Raw genomic sequence first — 27,823 nt, forward strand, 5'->3', positions numbered from 1 at the left:
CCTAAAGTAAAGTAACTTTGCAATAACCAACCTGCTTTTTTGCTAGTATAATTTCCTTATTCTCCCTCCCTTCTGCCTATAAAAGTCTTTCATTTTGTACAGCTCTTTGGAGCTCCTTTCTATCTGCTAGATTGGCTACTCCCCGATTTAAATTAATTTTTGCTCAAATAAATTCAACACTTTTAATATGCCTCAATTTATCTTTTAGCACCATATGATGAAATATTACTTGGCCATAGAAAGGAATGCAATACTGTCAGATGCTACAACATGGATGAACCTTGAAAGAAACCCGTCGCTAAAAAACAACATATTGCATGATTCTATTCATATGAAATGTATAGTGCAGGCAATTCCATTGAGACAGAAAGTAGATAAGTGGTTATGAAGGGCTGGGGGAGTGTGGTGATGGGGCGTGGGTGATAGCTAGGAGCACAAGGCTTCTTTTGGAGGTGATAGGTAAAATAACTGTGGTGCATTTTGCACAATTTTGTGACTATACTAAAAACAAAAGCTATTGCATGTATACCTAAAGAGGTGAACTGTTTAATATATAGATTAAATCTCAATAAACTTGTTTACATGAAAAAAGAAAAATGAACCCTGTGCCACACAACCGAGGTTTAACGCCTATTTCTGCTCTGACTGACTGTGTGACTTTAGGAATATTAAGTTGCCCATGCCTTAATCTCCCCATGCATAAATAGAGATTATTAACAGTTCCTACCTCATAGGGTGGTCCTAAGGATGAAGAATCAATACATGAAAGAACTTAGAGCAGTATCTGGTAAAGAAAAACTGTTGTTATTTATACCCAATGTATAGATTCCCAAGTCAGTACCTCCTCCTCATGACCTTGCTCTGTTTCTTTTCACGACTCGTGGCATGCTCAAACTGTTGGGTCTCCTTGTATTTATTTTTTTAATATGTCTTTATTGATTTTATAGAGAGCGGAAGGGAGAGGGAGAGAGAGATAGAAACATGTACGAGAATCATCCATTGGATGCCTCCGGTACACCCACACTGAGGATGGAGCCTGAAACCGGGCAGTGCCCTGACCGGTTCTGCTCCTCAAAATATTAAATATAGAGTTATCAACCGGCGACCTGTTGGAGGGGCCGCGCTCAAAACCGGGGCCACAGGCCGGGCGGGCTATTGGGTCTTCCTTTACAGAACTGTGAGGGAACAAAACACGTCTGAAAGGTCAAGCGGTTTCATTCCCGACTTAACGTCGTCTTTTGTAAGCAAACGCCTTTCGCCTAGTTTGACCCTCTAGACTGCCCGTTCTTTTCGCCTCAGCGCGCCTGCGCGAAGTTGCGTGCCCTTTCGTCTCAGCGCGTCCACTGCTCTCACAATGGCGGCTCGCGGCGTGGGCCTGTTGAGCCGCTTGTCCATGTGCACTCAGAGAAGTCAAGTCCTGCGTCCAATCCACAGGCGGCTGAGTTGCCCAGGAACCGTGGCCGCAGACGCCAGGGGGGAACAGCAATCCTCGGGGAGCGCGGAGACAGGTGATGGCGCCCTGTCCCCGGTTTGCTCTGTAGCCCGGTCCGCCGCGGGCGAGGGAAGGGGGAAGAGACTGGGATCGCGGGCGAACGCGTGGCCCGTGGGATCGGCCGTGGAACCGAGGGTGAGGCTGCGTCCTGTGCTCTTCTGACACCCCCGGGGGACCTCGGGCTGCCCCGGTGGCTCGTGGCGTGGGGTTTGTGGCGTCCTTTCCTCTGCGGACTCCTGTGCGCCGCAGTGGAATTGCTTAAACCTCTCAGGTTCAGGTCAAGAATACAACTTGCTAGTATTTTACAATCTGGCGAAGTAACGTTCCCAATAATAACGTAGGTGCCACTACCAGTCAGGTACTTCATGACTCACAGGTGTTTCTGATTTTGATACGAATTGCTGATGAAGGCCAAGTGTAGTGAAGTCTTGATGAATAACCACGACCCTGGCCCCCAACTGTAGGGCCCTGCCTGTGAAGTCCGCTGCCGTTGACTTGGTTATTTTATCCGTTGTGAGCAAAATAACTCTGGTAACAGATAGGCATTCACTGGAACAGGCTATTTATTGCCCTGCAGGCGTTCTGCATTTATGGGCTTGTGTATTGACAAGCCCCCGGTTATTGAACCCCTCTGTGGTCCAAGAGTTGTGTGCACGTTTGCAATCCTTAAAACAGTCTAGCAAGAAATGTGTCAGTGGACCCGTTTTACAGACGTGGCACGAGACTCAAAGAGCTGAAGGACCTGTGCAGTGTCACGGAGCTGAGTTTAGACTTCAAGTGGAGCGGTAAACAAACGTGTTGATTTCTTCTATTTCCTGGAGCTGTAGTTTTAAGATACGAAATTGTTTCTGGGAGCAGTTCTGAAGCAGGCTAAACAAGCAAAGTTTTTTCCCCATAAAATAAATGATAGGCTTGCTCTCCCCATCAGACTGTATGAAAGAATCATATGGACAGGGAGAAATATTACTTAATATGACGTTTCATTGGAATACTGATTGGATTGGACTTAGAAGCTGCTTGTGTTAAAAATTCTTAAGGAACTCTGAAAATTTAAGGATTTTGCCAAACAAGTTATTATAATTTGACATCTGTATAGTGGTTTAAATTTCAGAGTATTTTCATGTGCTCTGAAAAATAAAACTCTTTAAAGTAGATATGGAAGGAATTATTGTTACTTTATTTGATAGGTGAGGAAATAGACTAGTCCAAGTGGCTAATTCAAAATTACCCAGCTGTTCAGTAGCTAAGATAAGAATAAAACCTTCTGATTCCAAGACTACTCAGTTAATACAGCTTTATTGTTTTTTTTAGGAAATGTGTTTCATTTTGTATCATTAGGATAATATAACTGGCTAAGCATTCAGGGACAGTAATAAAATCTTCATTTGAATTTCTTCAGACTTATAAAGAGAAGGTAACTATATCTTATACTCACTTAGAAGCATATAATTTTATAATTGAAAGGATTAATTCAGTTTTTTACTCAATGTGAGAACTCATTGCCAGAACATTCCTAGTAATATTTTCTAGTAACAAGGAGGACACTGTTTTATAAATCAGGCAATTTCATTTTTGGTCAGGCTGTAATGTTTGAAAAATGTTTATAATGGGCTAAAATCGACTAATTTCCCATTTCCATGGTAATCTTAGTTTTAACATAGCTTTCATGTGAGTAGTGGAAAGAAACCTGATTTAAGAATAAGAAATATGTAGTATATTATTCAGGACTCTTGGGTGCAGGTGACAGAAGCTAATTTAAAGTATCTTCAGTAAAAAAGGGAGGAATACCAACCCATGTAACCGAACTCCAGAAAAATACAAAGCTGCTTTAAGGTTGACTGGATGGATGTGGCCAGTGTGAGGCGGTGTTTTCCTCAGCTGTTGTTTGGTGGCTTCATTGTCTCAGGTTCTTCTATTTGGGGATGTGGATGGTGGGGAGCATGGCCACCAGTAGCTCCATGTCCCTGTGCTCATACTTTTCTTCAAAGGGAAGAATAAAAATAATCTTTTACCTGAATTTGAAAAATTCTAAGAGCTTTTGATTGATCTATGACAGTGATGGCGAACCTTTTGAGCTCGGCGTGTCGGCATTTTGAAAAACCCTAACTTAACTCTGGTGCCGTGTCACATACAGAAATTTTTTGATATTTGCAACCATAGTAAAACAAAGACTTATATTTTTGATGTTTATTTTATATATTTAAATGCCATTTAACAAAGAAAAATCAACCAAAAAAATGAGTTCGTGTGTCACCTCTGACACGCATGTCATAGGTTCGCCATCACTGATGAGGATGTCTTGGAATTTGCTTAAATCAAAGAATAGTGTGTTTGCAGTATTTCCTTTATTAGTTTTATTAAAATATATTTTTATTTATTTCAGAGAGGAAGGGAGAGGGAGAGAGAGAATCACTGATTAGTTGCTTCCTGCACGACCCCCCCTCACCTCCCCACTGGGGACCAGACCCACAACCTGGGTCTGTGCACTGACCCGGAATCAAACCGTGACCTCCTGGCTCAAGGGTCAATACTCAACCACTAAACCATGCTGGCCGGGCTGTCTTTTAGTTTTATAGTAATCTTTTGAAAGAATATGATGTTAAAAAGCCTCTTGATTTCCATACATCCATTACATTTTCTATTTAATCTCTTTGGAATTTTTTGGAGGGTGCAGATGCTAGACATGGTGGATTATAATCTCTAGATTATACCATTCCAGATTTTTAGAAGAAGCACTTTTAAGCCATCCAACTATAAGTTAAATATGTTGGGTTAAAAAATAAATTCCAAAGATTCAGTGTTTGACTTTAACTTAAATGATTTTCTTTTTCTTTATACTTGGTTCACTTGACATTTGGTTCAGTTGTTGATCTTTTCTTTGTGGTCAGTGGATTAGTAGTATTTAATTCTTGACCATCACAGCTCTTTTTTTCTTTATTTCCTGTGATTGTAAAACCCCTAACCTCTAGAGTGGTTGTTAATAAAAAATTTTTTTACCCTCTTTCTTTAATAAAATTATAATGAGCTCTTTATGAGCAGCAACTAGGTTTTAAATTCTTTGATTTCCCTGGGCACATGATAGTTGATAATTGTTAATTGTTTAAGCCTAATCCAGACCCTTGACAAAGAAAAACTGTAATAACTTAGTTCACTACATTAAATTTCTAACCTCATTGTCTCATTAAACTCAAGCTTATAATAATTTCAGACTGTGGAATGTTACATTTTACATAGATTTTGTATGTGTGTATTTGTGGAAATGTTAAATGAGTGATTTTACTTTCCCGGTTTTGTTTTTAAAATTTTGTGGAACTCTTTTTAGCACTGTGCATTGAATATAGTAAATCAAAACAGCCCTAGCTGGTTTGGCTCAGTGGATAGAGCATCCGTCTGTGGACCAAAAGATCCCGGGTTTGATTCTGGTCAAGGACAGTATCTTACCTCGGTTGGGTTGCAGGCTCCTCCCCAGCCCGGGCCCTGGTCAGGCACAGCCAATGGATGTGTTTCTCTCACATCAATATTTCTCTGTCTTTCCCTCTCTCTTCCACTCTCTCTAAAGATCAGTAGGAAAATATCTTTGGGTGAGGATCAAAAAAATAAAAACAGAAAGTGGACAGTTGAAACATTTAAAAAAATTTATTGATTGATTTTAGAGAGGTGAGGGCAGAGAGAGAGAAACATCGATTTCTTGTTACACTTATTTATGTAGTCATTGATTTTTGTATGTGTCCTGACCAGGGATTGAACCCACAAGCTTGGTGTATTGGGATAGTGCTCTAATCAGCTGATCTACCTGGCCAGGGTGGAAAGTGGGCAGTTTTAATGATAGTCACAAGAAAATGGTTCAGTGAAAATTGAAGTAGTATAGTTTCATCCTTAGAAGAGAAGAAGATGAGATTAGGATAAAGTTGGTTTTAGTTAGATGTAAAATTTTTATGTACTTGATCAAAATATACTTTAAGTTTTACACATGTTGGAATTGGTTTTGTCTCATTCATAGGCTCTGAAGACGGAACTCCCAAAAAGAGATTCTCTGAGGTGCAAAAAGAAAGACGGGAACAGGCACAGCGGACTATTTTAATACTTTGCCCAAATAAAATCAGTGAAAAAAAGTTTCTCAAGTATTTATCCCAACATGGACCTATAAATAATCATTTCTTCTTTGAAAGCTTTGTAAGTATTTGAAGAACAATAAACTTATTATTTTTATTTCTAGCTCTTTTGCCTTTTTTTATATGGTAAAGTTAACTTCTCTTTGGCTATTCTATATTTCTTTATCTAAATTTCTCTAAGAGATTTATGTTTGAGATATGAGAATAGGACTCCTTATAGGAGGATTACAGAATTATAAGCAGTTCTGTAGTTGCTTATAATTGAAGGATTTCATTATTTGAATACTTCAAATAATCCCATTATTTTAGGGATAAAGGCCAGTAGGAGGGATCTTCATTTTGCCTTTTAATTTTCTATTTTAGCATTCTTTTCAGCTTCTCTTGACTATTATCATTTTATAATATTGCTTTTCTTATCTGTTTATAATGATTAAAACCAATGCTCCTGTTAGAAGCATATCATTTTTAAATTTTAAAAATTAATATTTTCTCACCTTATAATAATTGCTTTGAAATATGAACTAAAATATTACTGTGGTAAACACATCATTTTGAAATGTGTTCTATTTTTATGTTTTTGATATAGGGTCTTTATGCTGTTGTAGAATTCTGTCAAAAGGAAAGTGTAGCTTCATTGCAGAATTTAACTCGTACTCCAAGCATGGGCACAGAGGCTGCAATTCCATTCAGATCACGTTTCTTCAATTTAAAGTTGAAGAATTCATCAAACGAGACTTCTGAACAGTCACGTATACCATGCTGTAATCAGTCGCCTCCTTCAAGCAAGAAGCTCTTTGAATTACTTTGTGATGCTGAAAGTGTAAGTTTATAGATATACTTACCCAACTTTAAAAAATATGTTTGCATTATTTTATATGTTATAAGTTCTTATTATTAAATATTCAAACTACAGAATATGTTGAGTGAAAAATGAAAGTAATTCTTCCCCACTCTCTGACTCCATACCCCATTTTTTTCTTAGATTTATCAAAGGTTTAGCTAATTTAGTAGTCCCTTCAAAGGATCAGTTCATAGTTTTATTTATCACAATAATATTGTGTGGTTTGATTTTCTAATTTTAAAAATTTTACTTCTAACCTTTTATATTTCCTTTGCTTTTATTTATTTATTTTTTGAGTTGAATGCTTCAGTTATTCTTTTTTTTTAATATATTTTTTATTGATTAAGATATTACATATGTGTCCTTATCCCCACGTTACCCCCTTCCCCCCCCCCCCCAACGCCCTCACCCCCCTGTTGTCCGTGTCCATTGGTTAGGCCTATATGCTTGCATATAAGTCCTTTGGTTGATCTTTCCCCCTTACCCCCACCCTCCCCTACCTTCCCTCCAAGGCCTGACAGTCCAATCAATGCCTGTCCGTCTCCAGATCAGTCCTTGTTGATCAGTTTATGTTGTTCATTATATTCCACAAATGAGTGAGATCATGTGGTGTTTACCTTCTCTGACTGGCTTATTTCACTTAGCATAATGCTCTCCAGTTCCATCCATACTGTGGTAAATGGTAAGAGTTCCTTTTTCTTCTTCCTCTTCTTAAAGAATACCTTTCAGCATTTCATATAATGCTGGTTTGGTGGTGATGAACTCCTTTAGCTTTTTCTTATCTGTGAAGCTCTTTATCTGACCTTCAATTCTGAATGATAGCTTTGCTGGATAAAGTAATCTTGGTTGTAGGTTCTTGCTGTTCATCACTTTGAATATTTCTTGCCACTCTCTTCTGGCCTGCATGGTTTCTGTTGAGAAATCAGCTGACAGTCGTATGGGTACTCCCTTGTAGGTAACTGACTGTCTTTCTCTTGCTGCTTTTAAGATTCTCTCTTTGTCTTTTGCTCTTGGCATTTTAATTATGATGTGTCTTGGTGTGGTCCTCTTTGGATTCCTTTTGTTTGGGGTTCTCTGCGCTTCCTGGACTTGTAAGTTTATTTCTTTCACCAGGTAGGGGAAGTTTTCTGTCATTATTTCTTCAAATAGGTTTTCAATATCTTGCCCTCTCTCTCCTTCTGGTACCCCTATAATTCTGATGTTCATACTCTTGAAGTTGTCCCAGGGGCTCCTTACACTATCTTCATATTTTTGGATTCTTTTTTCTTTTTCGGTTGGGTCTTTTTTGTTTCTTCGTATTTCAAATCTTTGACTTGATTCTTGGGATCCTCTTGTCTGCTGTTGGATCTCTGTATATTATTCTTTATTTCAGTCAGTGTATGCTTAATTTCTAGTTGGTCTTTTTTCATATCCTCCAGGGTCTCACTAAATTTATCGGCGGTTTCCATAAAATTCTTGAAAAACCTTATAAACGTGGCCTTGAACTCTATATCCAGTCGTTTGCTTTCCTCCATTTCTGTCATTTGTGACCTGTTTCTTTGTCTCCGCATTTTTTATGCTTCCCTGTGTTGATAGACTGGCTTTGTGTGCTAGGTGTCCTGTAGGGCCCAGTGGCTCAGCCACCCCAGTTACCTGAGGTGGACACTCTTGGTGCACCCCCTTGTGGGCTTTGTGCACAGTCTTGTTGTAGTTTTGCCTTGATTGTAGTTGGTATCACTGGGAGGAATTGACCTCCATGCCAGTTGGCAGTGAGAATCAGCTGTGTCTGCAGTTGGAGAACTTCTGTGCTGAAGACACCCTTCTGGGGCAAGACTTGCTTCAGTGGGGCTTTGGTGCTCACTGAGTCTGTCCCCTGAGTGTGTCCCTTATGGATCTGAGGAGTTGTAATCTGGATGGTCCCCCTCTGACCACTGGGTACACTCGCTCTTGGATCTGAGGAGGTGCTAATTTAGCCTCTGCCTGAGGTTACCCAGCAGGAGCTAAGAAGAGAACTGAAGATTCCCCTTCCTTTTTTGGAGTTTGGAGGTGCCCAGAGAGGCCCAGCTGTGAAGCAATGCAAGCTAATATGGGGCCTTGGGCCTTTTCTTGGAAGTTCTGGGTCTGTCTGGCCCAGCTGCAATTTGTTAGGTAATTTTTAGGTTGCAAAGGGCCAGGGCATTCATATGTGAAAGCCTCTGCCTCAGCCTGGGTGGGGCGGGGTCTCAGGGAATCAAAGGGCGGAGCAAGCAGCTATGGCGGATCTTCAGCCCTGCCCTAAGGGGCCCCGAGTCTCAGTGTCCCGGTAATTGCTGCAAGCACCTCTGAGGGAAAGCCGCCCTCAAGTTATGAGTTCTGCCTGCTGCCAGACAGTCCAGTTTCTCCCCGTATGAGTCCTGGGTCCCCAGAGACTTCCCGGAACTGGAGTTCAGAGCAGTCAGGAGCTTGTGACTCCCTCCCGATTCAAAAAGACAGCGGCGTCCTCAGGTGCCCGCCCCTTTCCGCAGGCGCGCTCGAACCTCCGTACCTCTGCACTTTACTTCCGCACCTCCTCTAAGTCTACGTGTGCTTTTCTTTTTCCTTCTAGTTGAAGAATTTCCACTCAGCCAGCCTTCCTGTAGTTCTGGATGATGTCCGTTTTGTCTTTTCCTTGTATTTTTGAAGTTGTTGTGGGAGGCAGCAATCTCCGGCTTTTACCTATGTCACCATCTTGGTTTCTCCTTCAGTTATTCTTAATATCATTTTCAAATATGGGCATTTAAGGCTATGATTTGTATTTTAAGTATTTAATTCCAGTGTACACCTTCAAAATGTAATCATTTTAGCATCAGTCATATATATGTGTGTATATGTATGACTGATGCTAATTATTTATATATATATATATGATTGCTATTTTAGGGAACATAGATCTTGGGCCTTTATTACTTGAAGCATTGCTTATTTCTGGTGTTTCTTGCTTTTAACATTAGTTCTTCTGTCCCCCCAACTTTTTAAAAAATGTCTATCTTTTTTATTGTTTTTGACTTCCTCTTCTGGAGCATTTTACTATTTTCATTTTCCTAAGAAAATACTTTATACTCATTGCTAAGAAAAGTAGTGGTTTTAATTCTGGTTAACTTTTATTTTGCTAGTGTCATTATTTCTCAGTGCCTTTTTATGGGTATTTTAAAAAATCTCTTTTAAGCCTGAAGAAAAAAAATTTCGTATTTTTAAAGTAGGTCTTCAAAACCATTAAATCTCTAGAAGTAAAATGACAATTTCTTTATATGACCTGTACATTTTCTATATTTTGTTGTTTTTGTTTTGGCCAGCTAGATAGATGATCAGCTGAACACACTCCTGAAGGAGTTCCAGCTCACAGAGGAGAACACAAAGCTCCGCTATCTCACCTGTTCTCTTATTGAAGACATAGCAGCTGCATATTTTCCAGACTGTGCAGTCAGACCTTTTGGCTCTTCAGTGAACAGTTTTGGGAAATTAGGATGTGATTTGGATATGTTTTTGGATCTAGATGAAATTGGAAAATTCAATGCTCACAAGGTAATTATGTATCTTTAGATCACTAAAATTGATATAATAGAAAAGTAAAGAAAATCTTTTAAGTAAATTATAACTGTTGATTTCTAAAGTCAAGAGTACATACCTTGGTTGCGCGTTCGATCCCCGGCCCCAGTTGGGGCATGTGCAGGAGGCAACCAATTGATGTGCCTCTCTCACATTGGTGTTTCTTCTCTCTCCCTCCCTCTCTCTCCTTCCTTCCCTCCCCCTCCATCTTCCTATCTTCCTGTCTTCCTTTCACTCTCTCTAAAAGAATCAATGGAAAAAATATCCTTGGGTGAGGATTAACAACAACAACAAAAAGAACATGGTCTATTTGATATTGATTCTTTGGAATAGTAAAGTTTTGCTTTGTATTTGTCTAATATGTGATCATTTTTTGGTGAATATTCTATATATGTGTAATAAAATGGTTCAAGAGTTCAGAAATGTTTCGGAGAGCCTAACATTACTTATTGTATTCAAATTATCTGTATTTTTTAAAAAACATATTTTTATTGATTTCAGAGAGAGAGAGAAACATCAATGATGAGAGAGATACATCGATTGGTTGCCTCCCACACATGCCCCAACTGGGCCAGGGATTGAACCTGCAACCAAGGTTCATGCCCTTGACTGGAATTGAGCCTTGGGACCCTTTGGTCCTCAGTCCGATGCTCTATCCACTGACCCAAACCAGCTAGGGCCAGGCCATCTTACTTAATTCTGCTTCTAAGTTTACTTTTTATGTTCACCTCTTCATTTAGATCCTCAAAATTATAGTCACAGTCCCTTAGAAACTCGCACTTAGATTATTGTCAAAGCATCCTGCTCTTACCTCATTTCTTGTGTCATACCTTAGTATTCCAACCTTCAGTCTGTACTAGAGGTCTTAAAACACAGGTTGGGTCTTCTCACAAACCTAGAATGGTTCATCTCTTTAGCATAGTATTGAAGTGATCTACCTCTTAATTAAATTTACTAATCATTTATCATGACATATTTTCACATCAGTTTTCCACTTAAGTAACTTATCATTTTCAGACTTTTAGAATATGAGTATTAACCAAACACCCTTTCAGAGAGGATTGCTCTTTTCCTCCATTCCCTGACTGTCATTTCTAACCGCTTTCAAGGCCTCGTTCTGACACTACCATCTTGAAACCATCCTTGATTTTTTTTCTCCAGTCTTCTTTGTTGTATCTTGCTTGTGTTTCTGTCTGTAAATCCCATGTTATGTTTAGTTAGTGGTTGAGTATGTCTTACTATATCATAACTTTTTCCATTTAAATTTTTGATTCACCTTGAGTTTACTTTGGTTTTTGGACCAAAGTAGGGATTTAAATTTTTTTTTTATTTTTTAATGGTCACTTGACTCATTTGTTGAATAGTAATTTCCCCCCAGTAATTTGCAGTTTATGTTATTAAGTATTAAATTTTTATAATTAAATCTGTTTATACTGTCTTTTTCTTGTGTTGATCTACTGATCTTGTACATATACTGTCAAATCTGCTTTTGGCTGTGTTTTTTTTATTCTTGTTTTGTTTGTTTATTTTTGCCAGGAATGATTTAGAGCATTCTTTTGAAAAAGTTTATGTAAGAAATTCCTTTTTATAAAAAGCTCCTATTAACAAATGTTTTTATTATTCAGACCTCGGGAAATTTTCTAATGGAATTTCAAGTGAAAAATGTTCCTTCAGAAAGAATTGCAACTCAGAAGATCCTCTCTGTGATAGGAGAATGCCTTGACAACTTTGGCCCTGGTTGTGTGGGTGTACAAAAAATATTAAATGCTCGGTGTCCGCTGGTGAGATTCTCACACCAGGCCTCTGGATTTCAGTGTGATTTGACTACTAACAATAGGTATGATCTCTTGAGTTTATCATCTTAAATGTAAATATTATAAGGAATTAACATAGTTTTTCTTAAACAGAGCAGTCTAGTGCAGTGGTTCTCAACTTTCCTAATGCCGCGACCCTTTAATACAGTTCCTCATATTGTGGTGATCCCAACCATAAAATTATTTTCGTTGCTACTTCATAACTGTAATTTTGCTACTGTTATGAATTCAGTAGTAGACTTAAGTAATTACTACTTAAGTAGTAGACTTAAGTAATTTTGGCTGAATTGTAATGTAAATATCTGATATGCAGGATGTATTTTCATTGTTACAAATTGAACATAATTAAAGCATAGTGATTAATTACAAAAACAATATGTAATTATATGTGTGTTTTCCAATGGTCTTAGGTGACCCCTGTGAAAGGGTCGTTCGACCCCCAAAGGGGTCGCGACCCACAGGTTGAGAACCGCTGGTCTGGTGGCTTTGGATGCTTTAATGATAATCTTTTAAAGATTTGAACACTTGGATTGAAACTTGTAGGAAATACTTTCTCTTATGCTATACGTATTAGTTTTTTGGCATTCAAAAGTAAAATGTTAGGGTATTGTGTTAAAATGTTATCATACCTAACATCATCTTCTGGAAGAATTGTATTTCATTGTTCTTACCTATGCAGCTTGATGACAACATGAACATACCTATAGTATGTAGTCTTCCCTATATAGTCTTCGCAATATACTTAGAAAATAGAGTAGCAACTTCAGTTTGACCTCTGAATTACCTCTAGATACAATCAACTTCGTGTCCTAAACAAGTATGGTATTTGCTTGACTCAAAAAGTAGTCTGAGTGGCTTTAGACTTGTAGTTTTTCTTTAGCAATTTTCATACTCTCATTACCTTTTTTAGTCTGTTTTTGTTCTCATAGGGGAAAACTTTTTAATTGGGTTTATTTTTTAACTCTAGTATTCTCATTTAATTAAACTCAAGTGTTCACTAACAAGACAGTGCTGAGTATTTCTGAATTTTTCTCAAGTAGCCTATGGAGTAAAAATAAGTAAAAATATATACTGCACTTTCTAACAGTATATTTTCTTTCTAGTATGTACAATAGAACAAAATGGCATTTATGTAATAGTGTTATTTTCATTGTCTTGTACACTTAAGTAATTTTGGCTGAATTTTAAGACATTTATACTTGATAAAATAAGTAGAATGTTTACCTCTGTTTTTAGGCTAATTTATCTACCAAAGAACTAGCTAATCATGTGAAACTGATGTGCAAAGCCCCTTACTTGCCTTTATTGACAGTTATTAAAGAGCCCTTATATAGTGTGTTTCACTTAAGTCATGTTTAGGAACTTTGATTTAAAAATTTCAAGTTTTAGAAGTATATTGTAATTGCCAACATTTAGAAGAATGTTTTAATGGTAATGAATGTATTTGATATTCAGCTATTCACATTCAATTTTATATTGCAAATACATCATACTTTTTTGATTATCTGGTCTCATTGTTCTGAATACATTCAGATATAGGAAGATATATTTAGATATGTTTCTAGGTGTGTGTTTTATTCTACTTTGGGGATCATAATTTTGAGGGTTGAAAATTCTTTTCATTTTTTTCTTTGGAAGGATTGCCTTGAAAAGTTCTGAACTCCTTTATATATATGGTGCCTTGGACTCACGAGTGAGAGCCTTGGTGTTTAGTATCCGTTGCTGGGCTCGAGCACATTCATTAACAAGTAGTATTCCTGGTGCTTGGATTACAAATTTCTCCCTTACAATGATGGTCATCTTTTTTCTCCAGAGGAGATCACCCCCTATTCTTCCAACACTAGACTACTTAAAAACCCTAGCAGGTAAGACTAGAAGCAGTCTCTATTTTCTTTCTAACGTTTTGAGTGAATATAATTACCATGTCATGTGTGTTTATTAGTCATATAGTTTTTCTTATATATTTTTAAAGCCTGTGGTTCTAAACTTTTTCTAAATGCTTTTTACTTTTTTATGCCCATGAAGGGTCATGAGAGCTGATGAGTTGCAAAACTGAGGCCTATAGAAATTTTTGAGAATTCTGTTGTTTTGTTTTTGCGTCAGTTGACAAGGTTGTTTACAACTAACATGAGACAGTTGGAGCCTCTCCCTTAGTTTGACCAAACTTAGAAAAAAAAGCATATTCCAGATAAGCCATTTGAGTGGATTACAGATTCATAGATGGCTTTCTAAATCTGAAGCTATTTCGAGATTTCTAATTGTTTCATGATGTTTTAAGATCCTAAATTTTTTAAAGTTTATAAGCAATCTTAGATAAATTTTAAATTTATTATACTATTTAATTTACATTTAAAAATTAAAATTTTGATAGACTGCTTGAGGAGATATAAAGTATTAAAGTCCTAAATTCTAAAAGGAAGCTAATTTAGGGATACATTCAAAATGTATGTATATTGCTGCCTGACAGTTTTTTAAAAGTACATCTCTAAATCTTCCCAGTTTAAAGTAACTTTTAAAAGGGATTTTATTACTTATAGACTAAACCTCAGTTTACTTAGCTTGTTGTTTTAAGACTTTCACTTGTTTAGCCACAACTCAATTCTCCAACCTCTTCTCCCACCATTCCTCTTAACATGTTCCATATTCCTGCTAATACTGTGATTACTCTCTTAACATTTTATCTTAGCTCTTTTTCACACTATTTTTACCTGCCTCTGTGAATTCTCTTTTCTATGCCATTTTTTCTTATTTATCCAAATTATAAATAATCTTTCGAGTGAACACTGTAAGTATATCTTGAAATTGAGCTCTAAAAAGAGCTCAGTGTGATAGGTTAATGGAAAGTAGGAAGTTTTCAGGTAGAGCAGTGGCCATTTTTCTCACTTTTGAGATTGAAATAAAGGGTAACAACCATGGCTATGCTCATCTCATTGTTTGGTGTTATTCATTCACTAAATATTGGTTACTTACTATGTGTTTGCTGTTATTTTTGGTGCAGTGGGGATATGGACAGTATTCTCAGGAACTCACTGTAGTACAGAGATTTAACGTTCTGCTAATTATTTTGAGAAAAGAATATGATTTATGGACAAATTTAAAATGACATTTTTATTCCAAATCTATTTAAAAATAAATTTGAATTTATTAACATCTTATGGTATCAAAACAGATGAAACTAGTTTTGGAATTGTTTAGTTTTTAACTTCAAAATACCAAATAGGTTGTTTAAAGTTTTTTACATTTTTAAACATGGTAAGAGAATTTTTCAGGCTGTTTTCTGCAGTTGCTTCTCTGTACATAGCACATTGCCAATAAATGCAAAGATATTTAATTTTTGAAATTCTGGTAATATGTTGAATTTTCTATAAAAGAATTTTTATATTTGATAAATAGAGGCTATTTGTATTTTTTTAAAAGGAAAAAATATACTTTGCTTGCTTGCTTGTTTGTTTTTAATAGAGGGCAGCATGAATGTCTAGAATACCTTCTAGCACTTCTGGAACTTCGTTAACCACTGTTAGAACCTAAAGTAAGTTAAATTCCAAAGTTTATAGTGTTGTATTTAGGGCCCTTTGTTAGCTTCTTTTTTCTGCTCTTCTCCTGCATTCATTCTGGTGTGCACACCAGGAGCTTCAGCTCTCTAAACACCTTGCTGATCCTCAGATATTTGTTCTTTTTCACATCTCTGTCCCTTTGCCTGCTATGGTGTTCTTCCTACCTCCTCATTTTACGTGGAGAACCTCTTCAGGATTCAGCCAGGGAAGCGAGAAGGGAAACCCAGTCCAAGGTATCATTTGTTCAGACTTTCCTGCCTTCCTCGCAGAAGGCAGTGCTCTGGTGTCTTCTAAGCACCCTGTGCACACCTGTATTGTAACAACAGTTAGATTATTGTAGTTCTTTTATCAGCTGGCATTGGCCAAGCTTTTCTAGGGCAGGCTGTCTGACTCATCTCTGCTTTTTTGTTCCTGACAGTATTGGGTCCATCGTAGAAGTTCAGTAAAGAGATTTCAAATGTGTGGGTGAACATTTTAAAGTTAAAAGCTGTTTGTAATGAGCGTGATGGCATCTTTAATCTTTTGGTTACTCTGGAATTTCTATTCTCTTAAATCTGCACTACTTTCCCCCATATGTCTCTAATTTTCTTGTGTGTTCCATCCTTTTCATAGCATAGAATAATTTGATCTGTTATTCTCATGTAAAAGGCATAGTATAGTATGTTAGTTCGTATATGATGTTTTCCCTCTCAACATTATTTTTAGGAGATTCATTCATATCGTTAGTGTATTCGTTTCCATTGCTTATGTAGTATTCTGTTATGTGAATATACCAAAAAAATTTTTTAATTCTATTTTTGTTGGGCATTTGAGTAATTTGAAGTTTGGGACTATTATAGGTAGTGTTAGTGTGACGATTCAAGCACATTTCTTTTGGTGAACAGGATGCTTATTTCTGTCAAAGATATACTAGGAGTAGAATTTCTTTTTTTTCTTTTTTTTAAAATCAGAACTTTATTTTTTATTTTTTCAATTACAGTTTGCATTCAGTATTATTTTGTATTAGTTTCAGGTGTACAGCATATCAGTTAGACAATCATATATGTTACAAAGTGTTCCCACTGTTTATAGTAGTGGAATTTCTAAAACTTAGAATTTGGGTATATTCAGCTTTAGAGACATTGCCAAAGAGTTTTCTAAAGTATAAACTCCTACAACTATTGTATACAAGTTCTAATTGCTGTACATCTTTGCAATACCTGGTATTTTTTTTTTTTTATGTTAGCTATTCTTACTGCATGTGTAGTGGTTCATGGTGTACTTTGATTTTCTTTTCCCCAATGACTAATGAAATTGAACACCATTTCATATATTTATTAGACATTTGTGTATCTCTTGTGAGGTTTCTATAAGTCTTTTGCCTTATTTTTTATTGGATTATCTGTCACTTTCTATTTGTAGGAATTCTTTATATATTTTGCATGCTTCCTTTGTCACATATTCTGTATGTATATGTATATCTATATATCTCAAATATATATACACCATGGTTCCCTTTTCACTCTCTTAATGTTGTCTGATGAAATCAACTGTTCAGTTCTATCAGAGTTACACATGCACATAGATAAAGAGTAAAAATGTTCTGCAAACTTTGTCACAATAGCCTCTGAGCCTAGTCCTCCTGCTTCTTTTGCCTCTCCCTGGAGCAGTCACTTTTAACTCAAACAGCTGATCTGTTTGATGTTTTAAATCATAGATATTGCTAAAATAAAATTCTTGACTTTTAGGTTTAGGTACCATCTATGACTTCCTTTTATATAAGAAGAGGAATTAACTCTTTCCTCCTGTAGCCCTCCACCACACACCCCTAATATTTTGAGTGTAGCTATAGCATCATTTTGGTATGCACTTTACACTATTATGACTTTGTAAACATTATTCATATCTGATCCATGGAATAAACTGAAATTAATTTCCTTTCCTGACCAACTGTTTATATATTTTTGGAGTTAATAGTTTTTAATACTACTTATTTTCTTGTTGGTTTTTTGTTTGTTTAGTTTTTATGTACTTAACAGTAATTGAGTCTCCAACTTGCTACTAGTTGTCTAAATAAATCTTTTCTCAAATTAGAAGAAGCAAATATTCTATTCTGCTTTGCCTAACCTCTTTTTTCTAAATAGCTTTTCATTTTACTTTGTTTAGTCTCATGTTAGAGTCCTTCCTCAGATGTCTGATAATCTGAATTTCTGCTCATGCTGGAGTTAGAAACCAGCAGTTAATTTGAATCTTTGAGCTTAGGTAGGGTTTGTTGACTAATTAGTGTTCATTGTAGGGCAATTTGGCTGGACTGTTTCATGTTGGGGATCTTTACATGTCACTGTCTCTGGGTCATTCCTTCTGAGCTATTCATATTCCCCAGAAATGACTCTTAACCTTTTTTTTTTTTTTTCTGGAAGAATAGGCCTGGCTATTAGCATACTGAAACTTTTGTTAGGGAAGAAGAGGTCTGGGGAAGACTTCAGTACTTCTTTAACCATCAAACTTTCAGTCAAAACTGGTCCTCCAATCCCTGAGCCGTCAGGGGCTCTGCCTTGTGTATATTTGGTTTTCCTCCTCATTTTCTTTACTGCTGGTTTAGGATTCAGTGTTTTCAAATCTCCTAAATCATTACTACTTATCCCTCTGTCCTTCAACTTAAATCTTTTTTTTAATCGCTCTTATCTCTTCTGTTCTTTAAGATTTTATATCATTTTACTCTCATTTTAGTGATGTTTAAGGAGGAGGTGAAGGTAGTTTCTTGTGTTTATTTCACCATCTTTATAACGCCTGTGCTTTTAACTAATAAATAGGCTGCCTCCCAGAGAGGATTAGTGTTATTGGAACATATGGCGTGGTGGGAGGAGCACATAGGACTGTACCTTTTCTGTTGATTTATCTTGTCCCTTTCTAATTTCTCTGACAATTATAGATAAGCATTCAAAATCAAACATCAGCGATCAGTTTATTGGTTATATGCCTGCTATATGTTAGACACTTTTTGTGGATTAGACTGGTTGGAGAGGCAATCATGGACAGGACAGTGGCCTTTGTACTCCCAGACTGATGTAGGGGAGTAGACAGTATATATACAATCAGAATACAGTCAGGTAAGTGCTAAAGGGACAAAAGAGTGGAGCACCAACTTTGGAGTTAAGAAATGCTTCAGGTTAGATGGACATTGATTCGATTTTTGAAAATTGGGAGTTTTCCTATAATATTGTACACTGGAAGGAAGGTAGATTAGAATGGTAAGGGATTTTTTGGTAGTTGTGTATTTATTAATAATTAGGGAAATGATTACCTCTAAAGGTATATATAGTGTTAGGAAAGGGGAATGTTTACATCCAGTGTGCTGTTAAATTTGTTGTACTGAATTCCAATCTCCTCAAAGTATTGCATTGTAGAAATTACTTGTTTGTTTTTCAAAACTAGAGTATCAGTTTGTGTCGTGGGTGTATTGTTGAAAATGCTTAGAAAGGTGATAAGAATTGAAATGGAGATAAAAATGAAATATTACTGATCAAAGATAGTGCCAAAATTTGAGTTGGGGAAATATGGGCACTGTCTACATTTTCATTTATAACTAGAAAACTATCTCAAAAGATAGATTAAGAATTCTTGGTTATTGATAGGTAATTCTAGTAGGCTAAATTAAATGTAATATTCTTTGCACTGTAGTGTAAGGCTATATCTTTTAAATCCCATTAACCGTAAATGTATATAACACTGAGTAATAATAGGAAACATTCATCTATAACTTTGATTAATTTAATTACAGATTTATTTTCTGAAGTAGGAAATATCTTTGAAATGTAATGTGAAACATTTTTTTGCTTTTGTTTATGTAAGATGCAGAAGATAAATGTATAATAGAAGGCCACAACTGTACTTTTATTTGTGACTTGAATAGAATTAAACCTTCAAAAAACACAGAAACATTAGGTAAGTGTTTTCTTTTTCCTTTTTTCTTTTTTTGTGTGTCCTATTTTGGATTGAAACAAACTTTCTTCTTATTTTCTTTTCTTGCAGAATTACTACTGAAGGAATTTTTTGAATATTTTGGAAATTTTGCTTTCAATAAAAATTCCATAAATATTCGACAGGTAAATAATATTTTAATATTTGGTGATTAGGTATTTGGTCTCCTATACTAATATTCAATTAGTTTAGTTTTCAAAACATTGTAACAAATGTTATATTACATTTCAACTCTATAGTAATAAATATTAATAAGGAAATTGGTGCCTTGAGGAGCTACATAACTTGACTAAGTTCAGTCATCTAGTTTTTTGGGGAGAGCAATAGCCAGTTCTTTCAATATCTAATACTGTGTCTTTCAAAATGTGGAATATAATTCTGAAAAGTTTTCTGGAAAGCATAACTTTATATACAGTTCTTTTCAAACTGGATTTGTGTTCCCAGGGAACAAATTGGATATCTGACCTGAAAGATAGATTTTAGTGATTCCCTCAATTTGAGCCTTCAGGATTTAATTTATTTTGCAAGTGAACTTATGATTTTGGCTCATCTGAATAGTTGGAATGATAGACATTTTTCTGAAAAAGAAAATTGGAGTAGACCCCTAGGAAAAATCCTATCTAATAAAAGAGAAAAATGGTAATTGGCGTATGACGATACCCTTTTCATGGGCTAATCAGGGCTATATGCAAATTAACTGCCAACTAAGATTGGCAGTTAACTGCCAACAAGATGGCGGTTAATTTGCATATGTAGGCACAATGCAGGGAGGCGAAAGGGAAAGCAGGAAGAAGCCCCCTGCCACTGACAGTGATCGGAAACCCAGGGGGGAGCTAAGAGCTGGGGGGCAGGGCCAAGGTGGCCCCGGGGCCGTCTTGGCCCTGCCCCCCAGCCATGATCGGAGAATCAGGCGCCTTTTCCGCCCTGGCCAGTGATAGCAGGAAGTAGGGGTGGAGCCAGCGATGGGAGCTGGGCACAGTCGAAGCTGGCAGTGCCGGGAGCTAGCGGTCCCTTGCCTGGACCTAAAGCGAAGCCCACGATCGTGGGGCCGCTGCAGCTGTGGGTCCCCGCTGCCCAAGCCGGACACCTAGGCCAGAGGCGTTAGGCCTGGGCAGGGGCGGAGCCTGCAACCACGGGGAGCTGGGGGTCCCCTGCCCAGGCCTGACACCTCTGCCAGAGGCCTCAGGCCTGGTCAAGGGGCCGATCCGGTGATTGGTGATCCGAGGGTGATGAGGGTCAACTCCTCTGGCTGAGGCATCAGGCCTGGGTGGGGGGGCGGAGCCAGGGATTGGGGGGATATGATGGTCCCCTTGCCCAGGCCTGAAGCCTGGGTCAGAGGCGTCAGGCTTGGGCGGGGGGTGGAGCCAGCGATCAGAGGGAGATGGGGGTCCCCTGCCCAGGCATGATTCCTGGGCCAGAGGCCTCAGGCCAGGGCGGGGGCCAGAGCCAGTGATCAGGGGGAGATGGGGGTCCCCTGTCCAAGCCTGACACCTCTGGCGGAGGCGTCAGGCCTGGGCAAGGCGCCGATCAGGTGATCGGAAGGTGATGGGGGTCTACGCCTCTGGCCGAGGCATCAGGCCTGGGCTGGGGGCAGAACCAGTGATGGGGGGAAATGAGGGTCCCCTGCCCAGGCCTGACGCCTCTGTCAGAGGAGTCAGGCCTGGGCAAGGGGCCGATCCTGCGATTGGAGGGTGATGGGGGTCAACGCCTGAGGGCTCCCAGTATGTGAGAGGGGGCAGGCTGGGCTGAGGGACACTACACACACACACACACACACACACACACACACACACACACACACACCCAGTGCACGAATTTCGTGCACCGGGCCCCTAGTTTGTTTATAAAATGGGGAGGGGGGGCTACTTGCGATAATTCTCTGTTTGGGTTTATTCTGTTTATCATTTGGACATTTGGTTACAACCCTTGTAAGAGTGGTTTCATAAAACACATCCTCAGATAACTTTTATTTGCTCTTTCTTCAACTCAACTTTGTTCATTCTTCCCTAACCTTTGTCCTGCTGATGAAGATTTTGTTTTTAAAAAGTGTGGGGAAGAGGAATGCAATCTGATTTGTAATTAGATTTCAAATTAGAAAAAGGTTACTGAACAGATAAAATTCTTTATCCTTTTTGTGCTCTTACCCCTAGGGCTCAGAGATGATGGACAGGCAGGAGCCCTGTTGAGCAGTGACATGAGAAAAGTTAGGGAATAAACAGGTGCTCACTCAACATTGGAGAATCTTGACCATTTGTTTTGTAATTTTTAAGTAATGTGTTATATCATTTGAAAGAGAAGATAATATCAGCTAATGGATCACTGATGCTCATATGAGTCATAGCTTCAGCTTTTTTTTTCTTTCTATGAGCTGTCATACCTGGCAGAGCCTTATTTTGTTGGATATTTAGGAATGATGAAATAGGAAACTTAAAATGTTTTGAAATGAATAATGAATAATCTTTTGTTCCTTTTCTTCCTTTCTGACTTTATATATAGGAAACATTAATTACTATATTTAATTTAAGGTTGCTAATTTTGTATGTTCTATTCTCAATATAGTAGATATGTTTTTAGCAAGTCTCAAACATAAATGTTTCTTTACCTTATATTCTGCCATTTTTTTTTCATTTTTTTTCTTCCCAGATCTGTCCTGTTAAGTAAAAGATTTGTTATTTTAAAAATACTTATTATTGATTGACTTAGTTCAGATATTGTCACCTGAGCAGCATCATCCATAGCTTATCAACTAAATTAATTTTCCTCTAAAGAATACTCATAAAACTACAATGAAAAAAATCATTTAGAAATACACACACATATACACAAATGCATAACACACATATATACCTAATCCTCTTAGGAAAGAAATTGTTTACTCTGTAAAGTTTATTCTGGTATTTTACATGTTTTTTATTTTTATTGATTTTAAGAGAGGAACAGAGACACAGGGAGTGAAACATCAATCAGGGTTGCCTCCCCCTTTACTCCTGACTGGGAATGGAACCCACAACCTGGATATGTGCCCTGACTGGGAATCAAACCTCAATCTTTTGGTGTATGGGTTAACACTCTAATCAAGTGAGCCACACAGGCCAGGGCTTACATTTTTTGGACATTTTTATTAAACCAAACTGTTCTTATATCTGAGCCCTTCATGTATGTATATATTTTTTTCTTCCTTGTAATAATCTATAGGGAAGGGAACAGAACAAACCTGAACCTTCTCCATTGCACATTCAGAATCCTTTTGAAACTTCTCTCAACATCAGTAAAAATGTAAGTCAAAGCCAGCTGCAAAAATTTGTGGATTTGGCCAGAGAAAGTGCCTGGATTTTACATCAGGAAGATAAAGATCACCCTTCCCCGGCAAGTAATCAGCCATGGGGGCTGGCAGCCTTGTTGCTCCCTTCCATCGCAAAGAATGTGTCTCTTGACAAGAAGAAAAGGAAGAAACCTGCAAGTGAGAGAATTAAAAACTTGTTGGAATCCATAAAAAGCAGTCCAGAAAACTCCACAAACACCAATGGGAAAAGAACAGTTAGTACACAGGCATAATGGGTACTGCTTTGCTTCACGAACTGGTTTTATTCTATAAAATGATCTTTGGACTGCTTGGAAGAACTGGTGTGGAATTTTCACAGAGCTCAACATTCATGGGATGTCTCTTTTCTTGATCTTCCACCTTCTTGCTGGGCCCTTTTCCTGGTCTGAAGTTCTGGTACATTTTCAGGCTGCTACCCAGTGGCAGTTTATTAAAACAGCAGCCACAAGGAGGAACAGGTGAAAGAAGATTGGAATGTACTTTAATAGATGAACTGTACAGAGCAAATGGTAATAATTAGTTTTAGAATCACACCATTGTTTATATCCATGTCAGTCCCTGGTATGTACATATACATTCAATGAGTAAAATAAAGCTTCAGATTTTGGTAGTACTCTTTAGTATATACTTTTGTATTCTTTAAACAATGTGCTCTTATTCACATATAAATTAAAACAGGTTGGTAATGATTTCGAAAAATGTTCATGTTTTTAAAAAATGAAGACAGACACTTCACTCACTACATTAAAGATATTCTATGCCATATCAGTACATTGTATTTTAAATATTATTTAGTTACTTTTCCTATTTTAAAAAAAGAAAACCCTGTTTCTATTAATATTTGTAGTATTTCTTTAGTTCTTTTTTGAGAACTCTTTCTTCCTTTAGGAAATAGATGTGTATTGAAATATAATTCCATTACATTTCCTGTGGAATAACTTCCATTTTTAAGAAGCAAAAAGTGTGCTTGAAAACACAGACTTGAGCTAGGCTGGCTTCCTGGTAAATTACTCAGTGTCTCTGGGCCCCCAGTTTTTTCATCTATAAACTAGAGGCCCGGTGCACAACATTCATACACTGGGGGGCAGGGGTGGTCCCTCAGCCTGGCCTACACCCTCTCTCAGGGAGCAGGCCTAAGCCAGCAGAGGAACATCCCCTTCGGGGTCCTTAGCGCTGCCACGGAAGCAGGAAAGGCTCCCGCCTCTGCCACTCTGCTTGCCAGCCATGAGCCCAGCTCTGGCTGAGCAGAGCTCCCCGAGTGGGAACGCACTGACCACCAGGGGGCAGCTCCTGCGTTGAGCATCTTCCCCCTGGTGGTCAGTGCACATCATGGCGACTGGTCATTCCGCTGTTCAGTCTATTTGCATATTAGGGTTTTATTATATAGGACTAGAGGCCCGGTGCACAAAAATTTGTGCACTCGGGGGGGGGGGGGGGCGTCCCTCAGCCCTGCCTGTGCCCTCGCGCAGTCTGGGACCCCTCGGGAGATAACGACCTGCTGGCTTAGGCCTGCTCCCGGGTGGCAGAGGGCAGGCCCAATCCCTAGGTGCAGCCCCTGGTCGGACTCAGAGCAGGGCTGATTGGGGAGTTGGGGCTCAGCCCCCTGTCATTCACAGAGCAGGCGGGTCGGGAGGTTGCAATGCCACCCTCAGTCACGCTCAGGGTAGGGCCGATTGGGGGGTTGGGGCACCGCCCCCTGTCACACTCAAGGCAGGGTCGATGGGGAGGTTGTGGCGCCACCTCCTGTCACACACAGAGCAGGGCCCATCAGGAGGTTGGGGCGCTGCCCCCTGTCACAGAGCAGTGCCCATCAGGGGGTTTGGGGCTCCGTACCCTGTCATGCACAGAGCAGGGTCGATCAGGGGGTTGGGGAGCTCCCTACTGTCACGCACAGAGCAGGGCCGATAGGGGAGTTGGGGCACTGCCCCCTGTCACACACAGAGCAGGGCGGATCGGGGCTGGGGCGCCGCACCCTGTCACACTCGGCAGGGCCGATGGGGAGGTTATGGCTCTACCCCGTCAAACACAGAGCAGGGCCCGTGGGGCGGGGGGGGGGGCGCTGCACCCTTTTACACACCAAGCCACAGGGCGATCAGGGGGTTGGGGAGCTCCCCCCTATCAGGCACAGAGCAGGGCTGATCAGGGGGTTGGGGTGCCTTCCCCTGTCATGAACAGAGCAGGGTGGATAGTCAGGTGCTGGGAGACCTCGTGGCTCCACTGATCCCGGTGCTGGAAGGCATATTACCCTTTTACTATATAAGATAGAGGCCTGGTGCATGGATGGGGACCGGCTGGTTTGTCCTGAAGGGTGTCCTGGATCAGGGTGGGGGTCCCCACTGGGGTGCCTGGCCAGCCTGGATGAGGGGATGATGGCTATTTGCAGCTGGTCACACCCCCTTCAGGGTGGGGGTCCCCAATGGGGTGCCTGGCCAATCTGGGTGAGGGGCTGAGGGCTGTTTTCAGGTTGGCAGGTGACTGAAGCTCCCAACTGCTCCTTTTTTTTTTTTTTTTTTTTTATTCTGGGCCAGCTCTTGCTCTGAGGCTTGGCTCCAGCTCTTAGGCCTCTGCTGCTGAAAGCAGGTATCTGGTTTGTTTGGGTTCTATAATCAAAACACTGTTTCAACTTCAGCTCTGACATCCCAGCTGGCTGAAAGCAGGTTTCTGGGGTTTTGTTTAGCTTCTATATTTGTAACAATGTTTCAAACTGCAAGCTCAGAGGCTGGCAGCGGCAGGCGGGGAACATTGGAGTCCTCCGTCATTGAAGCAAGCAAGCCTCATGTTCGCTTCAAGCTGCCTGGCTGCCGGCCGCCATCTTGGCTGGCAGCTAATTCGCATATCGCCCTGATTAGCCAATGGGAAGGGTAGTGGAGGTATGACTAATTTCCATGTTTCTCTTTTATTAGATAGGATGGTGATGATAATGGTTGCCTACCTTACAGCTTGTGAAGATTGGATGAGTTACATAGAGTGTTAAATCAAGAGTCTGGCACATAGTACTAGGTTCTTCTCTTTAACCATTCCTTTTTTGTGTTCATGGTATGTGACTATTCTTGGCTATTCAAGATTAAGATTTAGAATGTGTAGTAGTTTTCAAATTGGTTTCCCGTGTAAATTTTCAGTCAATTTTGAATAACTATAATAAACTCTGCTTGGGATATTTTGGGAAACTCCAATAGACTTGTTATGAAGCGAATAAGTTCTGTGCATAGCCAACATCTGAAACAACAAATAAGTATTAGTATTCTTTTATAGAAATGGTGTCTTTAAAAGCCATTTTTCATTTGTTCTTTAATTAGGTTTATTTTGTTGGGCTAGAAATCTGTATTAAGAATTAAAAAGTTTTAAAAACAAATATTTAAGAGTTTCTAAATGAGATGATTTTTTTGTTCATTTTTTGGACATTGTCTCTTTTAGATTGGTATTACGTCTAACATGATCATATGAGTACATGAAGTGTGTATATGTGTTAGCATTTTCTTTTTTGTAATTAGTAGACAATTTTGATACTATAGGTCTATTTTACTTTTTAATCTTAATTATGATAAATTTTAAGATTTTAATGTTCTTTTAATATCAAGTTTTAATTCTAGTTAACTGAATATGAACTACAACCAAATTTAATGTTTTCTCATAAGTTCATTGTGTCACATTCCAAATGTATTTTTTTTGTGGGTCTCCTGATTTTATTTTTTATTTTTTTAAATCTTTATTGTTAAAAGTGCTACATATGTCCCCCTTTTTCCCCCATTAACCCCCTCCAGCCCATTCCCACCCATCCCCCAGGCCATCACCACTCTATTGTTTGTGTCCATGGGTTATACATATATTCATATAAGGTCTTTGGTTGATTACCTCCCACCCACCCACCCTCTTCCACCTTCCCTCCAAGATTCTGCATTCTGTTCCATGCTTCCATGTCTCTGGATCCACTCTGTTCATCAGTTTATTTTCTTAATTAGATTCCACATATGAGTGAGATCATGTGATACTTGTCTTTCTCTGACTGACTTATTTCACTTAGCATAATGCTCTCCAGGTCCCTCCATTCTGTCTCAAAGGGTAAGAGATTCTTCTTTTTTACCGCTGCATAGTATTCCATGGTGTAAATGTACCACAGCTTTTTTATCCACTCATCTACTGATGGGCACTAGGGCTGTTTACAGATCTTAGCTATTGTAAATTGTGCTGCTGTGAACATAGAGGTGCAGCCATTCTTTCTGATTGGTGCTTTGGGTTTCTTAGGATATATTCTTAGAAGTGGGATCACTGGGTCAAATGGGAGTTCCATATTTAATTTTTTGAGGAAACTCCATACTGTTTTCCATAATGATTGCACCAGTCTGCATTCCCACCACCAGTGTACTAGGCTTCCCTTCTCTCCACATCCTCACCAGCAGTTGTCATTTGTTGATTTGTTGATGGTAGCCATTCTGATGGGAGTGAGGTGATACCTCATTTTAATTTTCATCTCTCTGATGATCAGTGACTTTGAGCATTTTTTCATATGCCTCTTGACCATCTATATGTCCACATTCCAAATTTTTATATTTTATAGATTAGATTGTCATTTTTTTAGTTAAAAATAATTTTTTCAAGGGTTCCCCCCTAGCTATTACTAGGCTTTCATTCAGTAGCTTTCACTTACAATGAGTTTTATCAGCATATGAAGGTAGTTTGATATGAGCCTACACTGATCAGATTGATTTCAGTTATATATCATTCCAGATTTAAAAGCTGATTAGTATAATTCCTGGAGTTATTGCCAGTCTTTAGGATATTAGCGAATTGGCCAGGGACATTCTAGGATAGCACTGTATAATTGCTCTCATTCACAAACCTTTAGTCATCATAGAGGAAAAAAGAAAATCAAAAAAAAGAAAAAAGAAAATCAAGACAGTTGAAGTAGGATATTCTTCCCGCTGTCGTTTCCTACTTGCCTCTTCTTTTTTCTCTCTAGGGCTATAATCAGGTGATAACAGAATTTGATTGTTTCAAGTCACTCCATGTTCCTAGAAATTCCTTGGCCTTAAGAAATTCAGTTGCCATTGAAGGGAAAAGCTACAGTTGCATGTATCATTTAAGCCAACCCAGTGAACATCTGCTGCAAAGCCTGCAGTGGCAGCTTGTCTAGGGAGCAGCTCTCTGCTTCCCAGAGTTTGGCATGATTGAATTGATGAGTGGCTGT

General features: G+C 38.7%; 1 protein-coding gene across 2 annotated transcripts; it reads left to right on the plus strand.

Annotated features, from left to right (window-relative positions):
- The first annotated feature begins 1,310 nt into the window (after positions 1 to 1,310).
- On the plus strand, positions 1,311 to 23,251 carry MTPAP (mitochondrial poly(A) polymerase). 2 transcript variants are annotated; one of them, XM_059711871.1, is made up of 9 exons: positions 1,311 to 1,508; positions 5,493 to 5,665; positions 6,191 to 6,424; positions 9,740 to 9,964; positions 11,614 to 11,825; positions 13,441 to 13,667; positions 19,188 to 19,280; positions 19,368 to 19,441; positions 22,512 to 23,251. In XM_059711871.1, the coding sequence occupies exons 1-9, from the start codon at positions 1,355 to 1,357 to the stop codon at positions 22,869 to 22,871; spliced, it is 1,752 nt and encodes a 583-aa protein (XP_059567854.1). In that variant the 5' UTR covers positions 1,311 to 1,354; the 3' UTR covers positions 22,872 to 23,251. The 2 variants fall into 2 exon arrangements, with proteins under 2 accessions (XP_059567854.1, XP_059567865.1); XM_059711882.1 differs by lacking the exon at positions 9,740 to 9,964.
- Positions 23,252 to 27,823: the final 4,572 nt, after the last annotated feature.

Source organism: Myotis daubentonii, chromosome 1 (genome assembly GCF_963259705.1).
Source record: "Myotis daubentonii chromosome 1, mMyoDau2.1, whole genome shotgun sequence".
NCBI lineage: Eukaryota > Metazoa > Chordata > Mammalia > Chiroptera > Vespertilionidae > Myotis > Myotis daubentonii.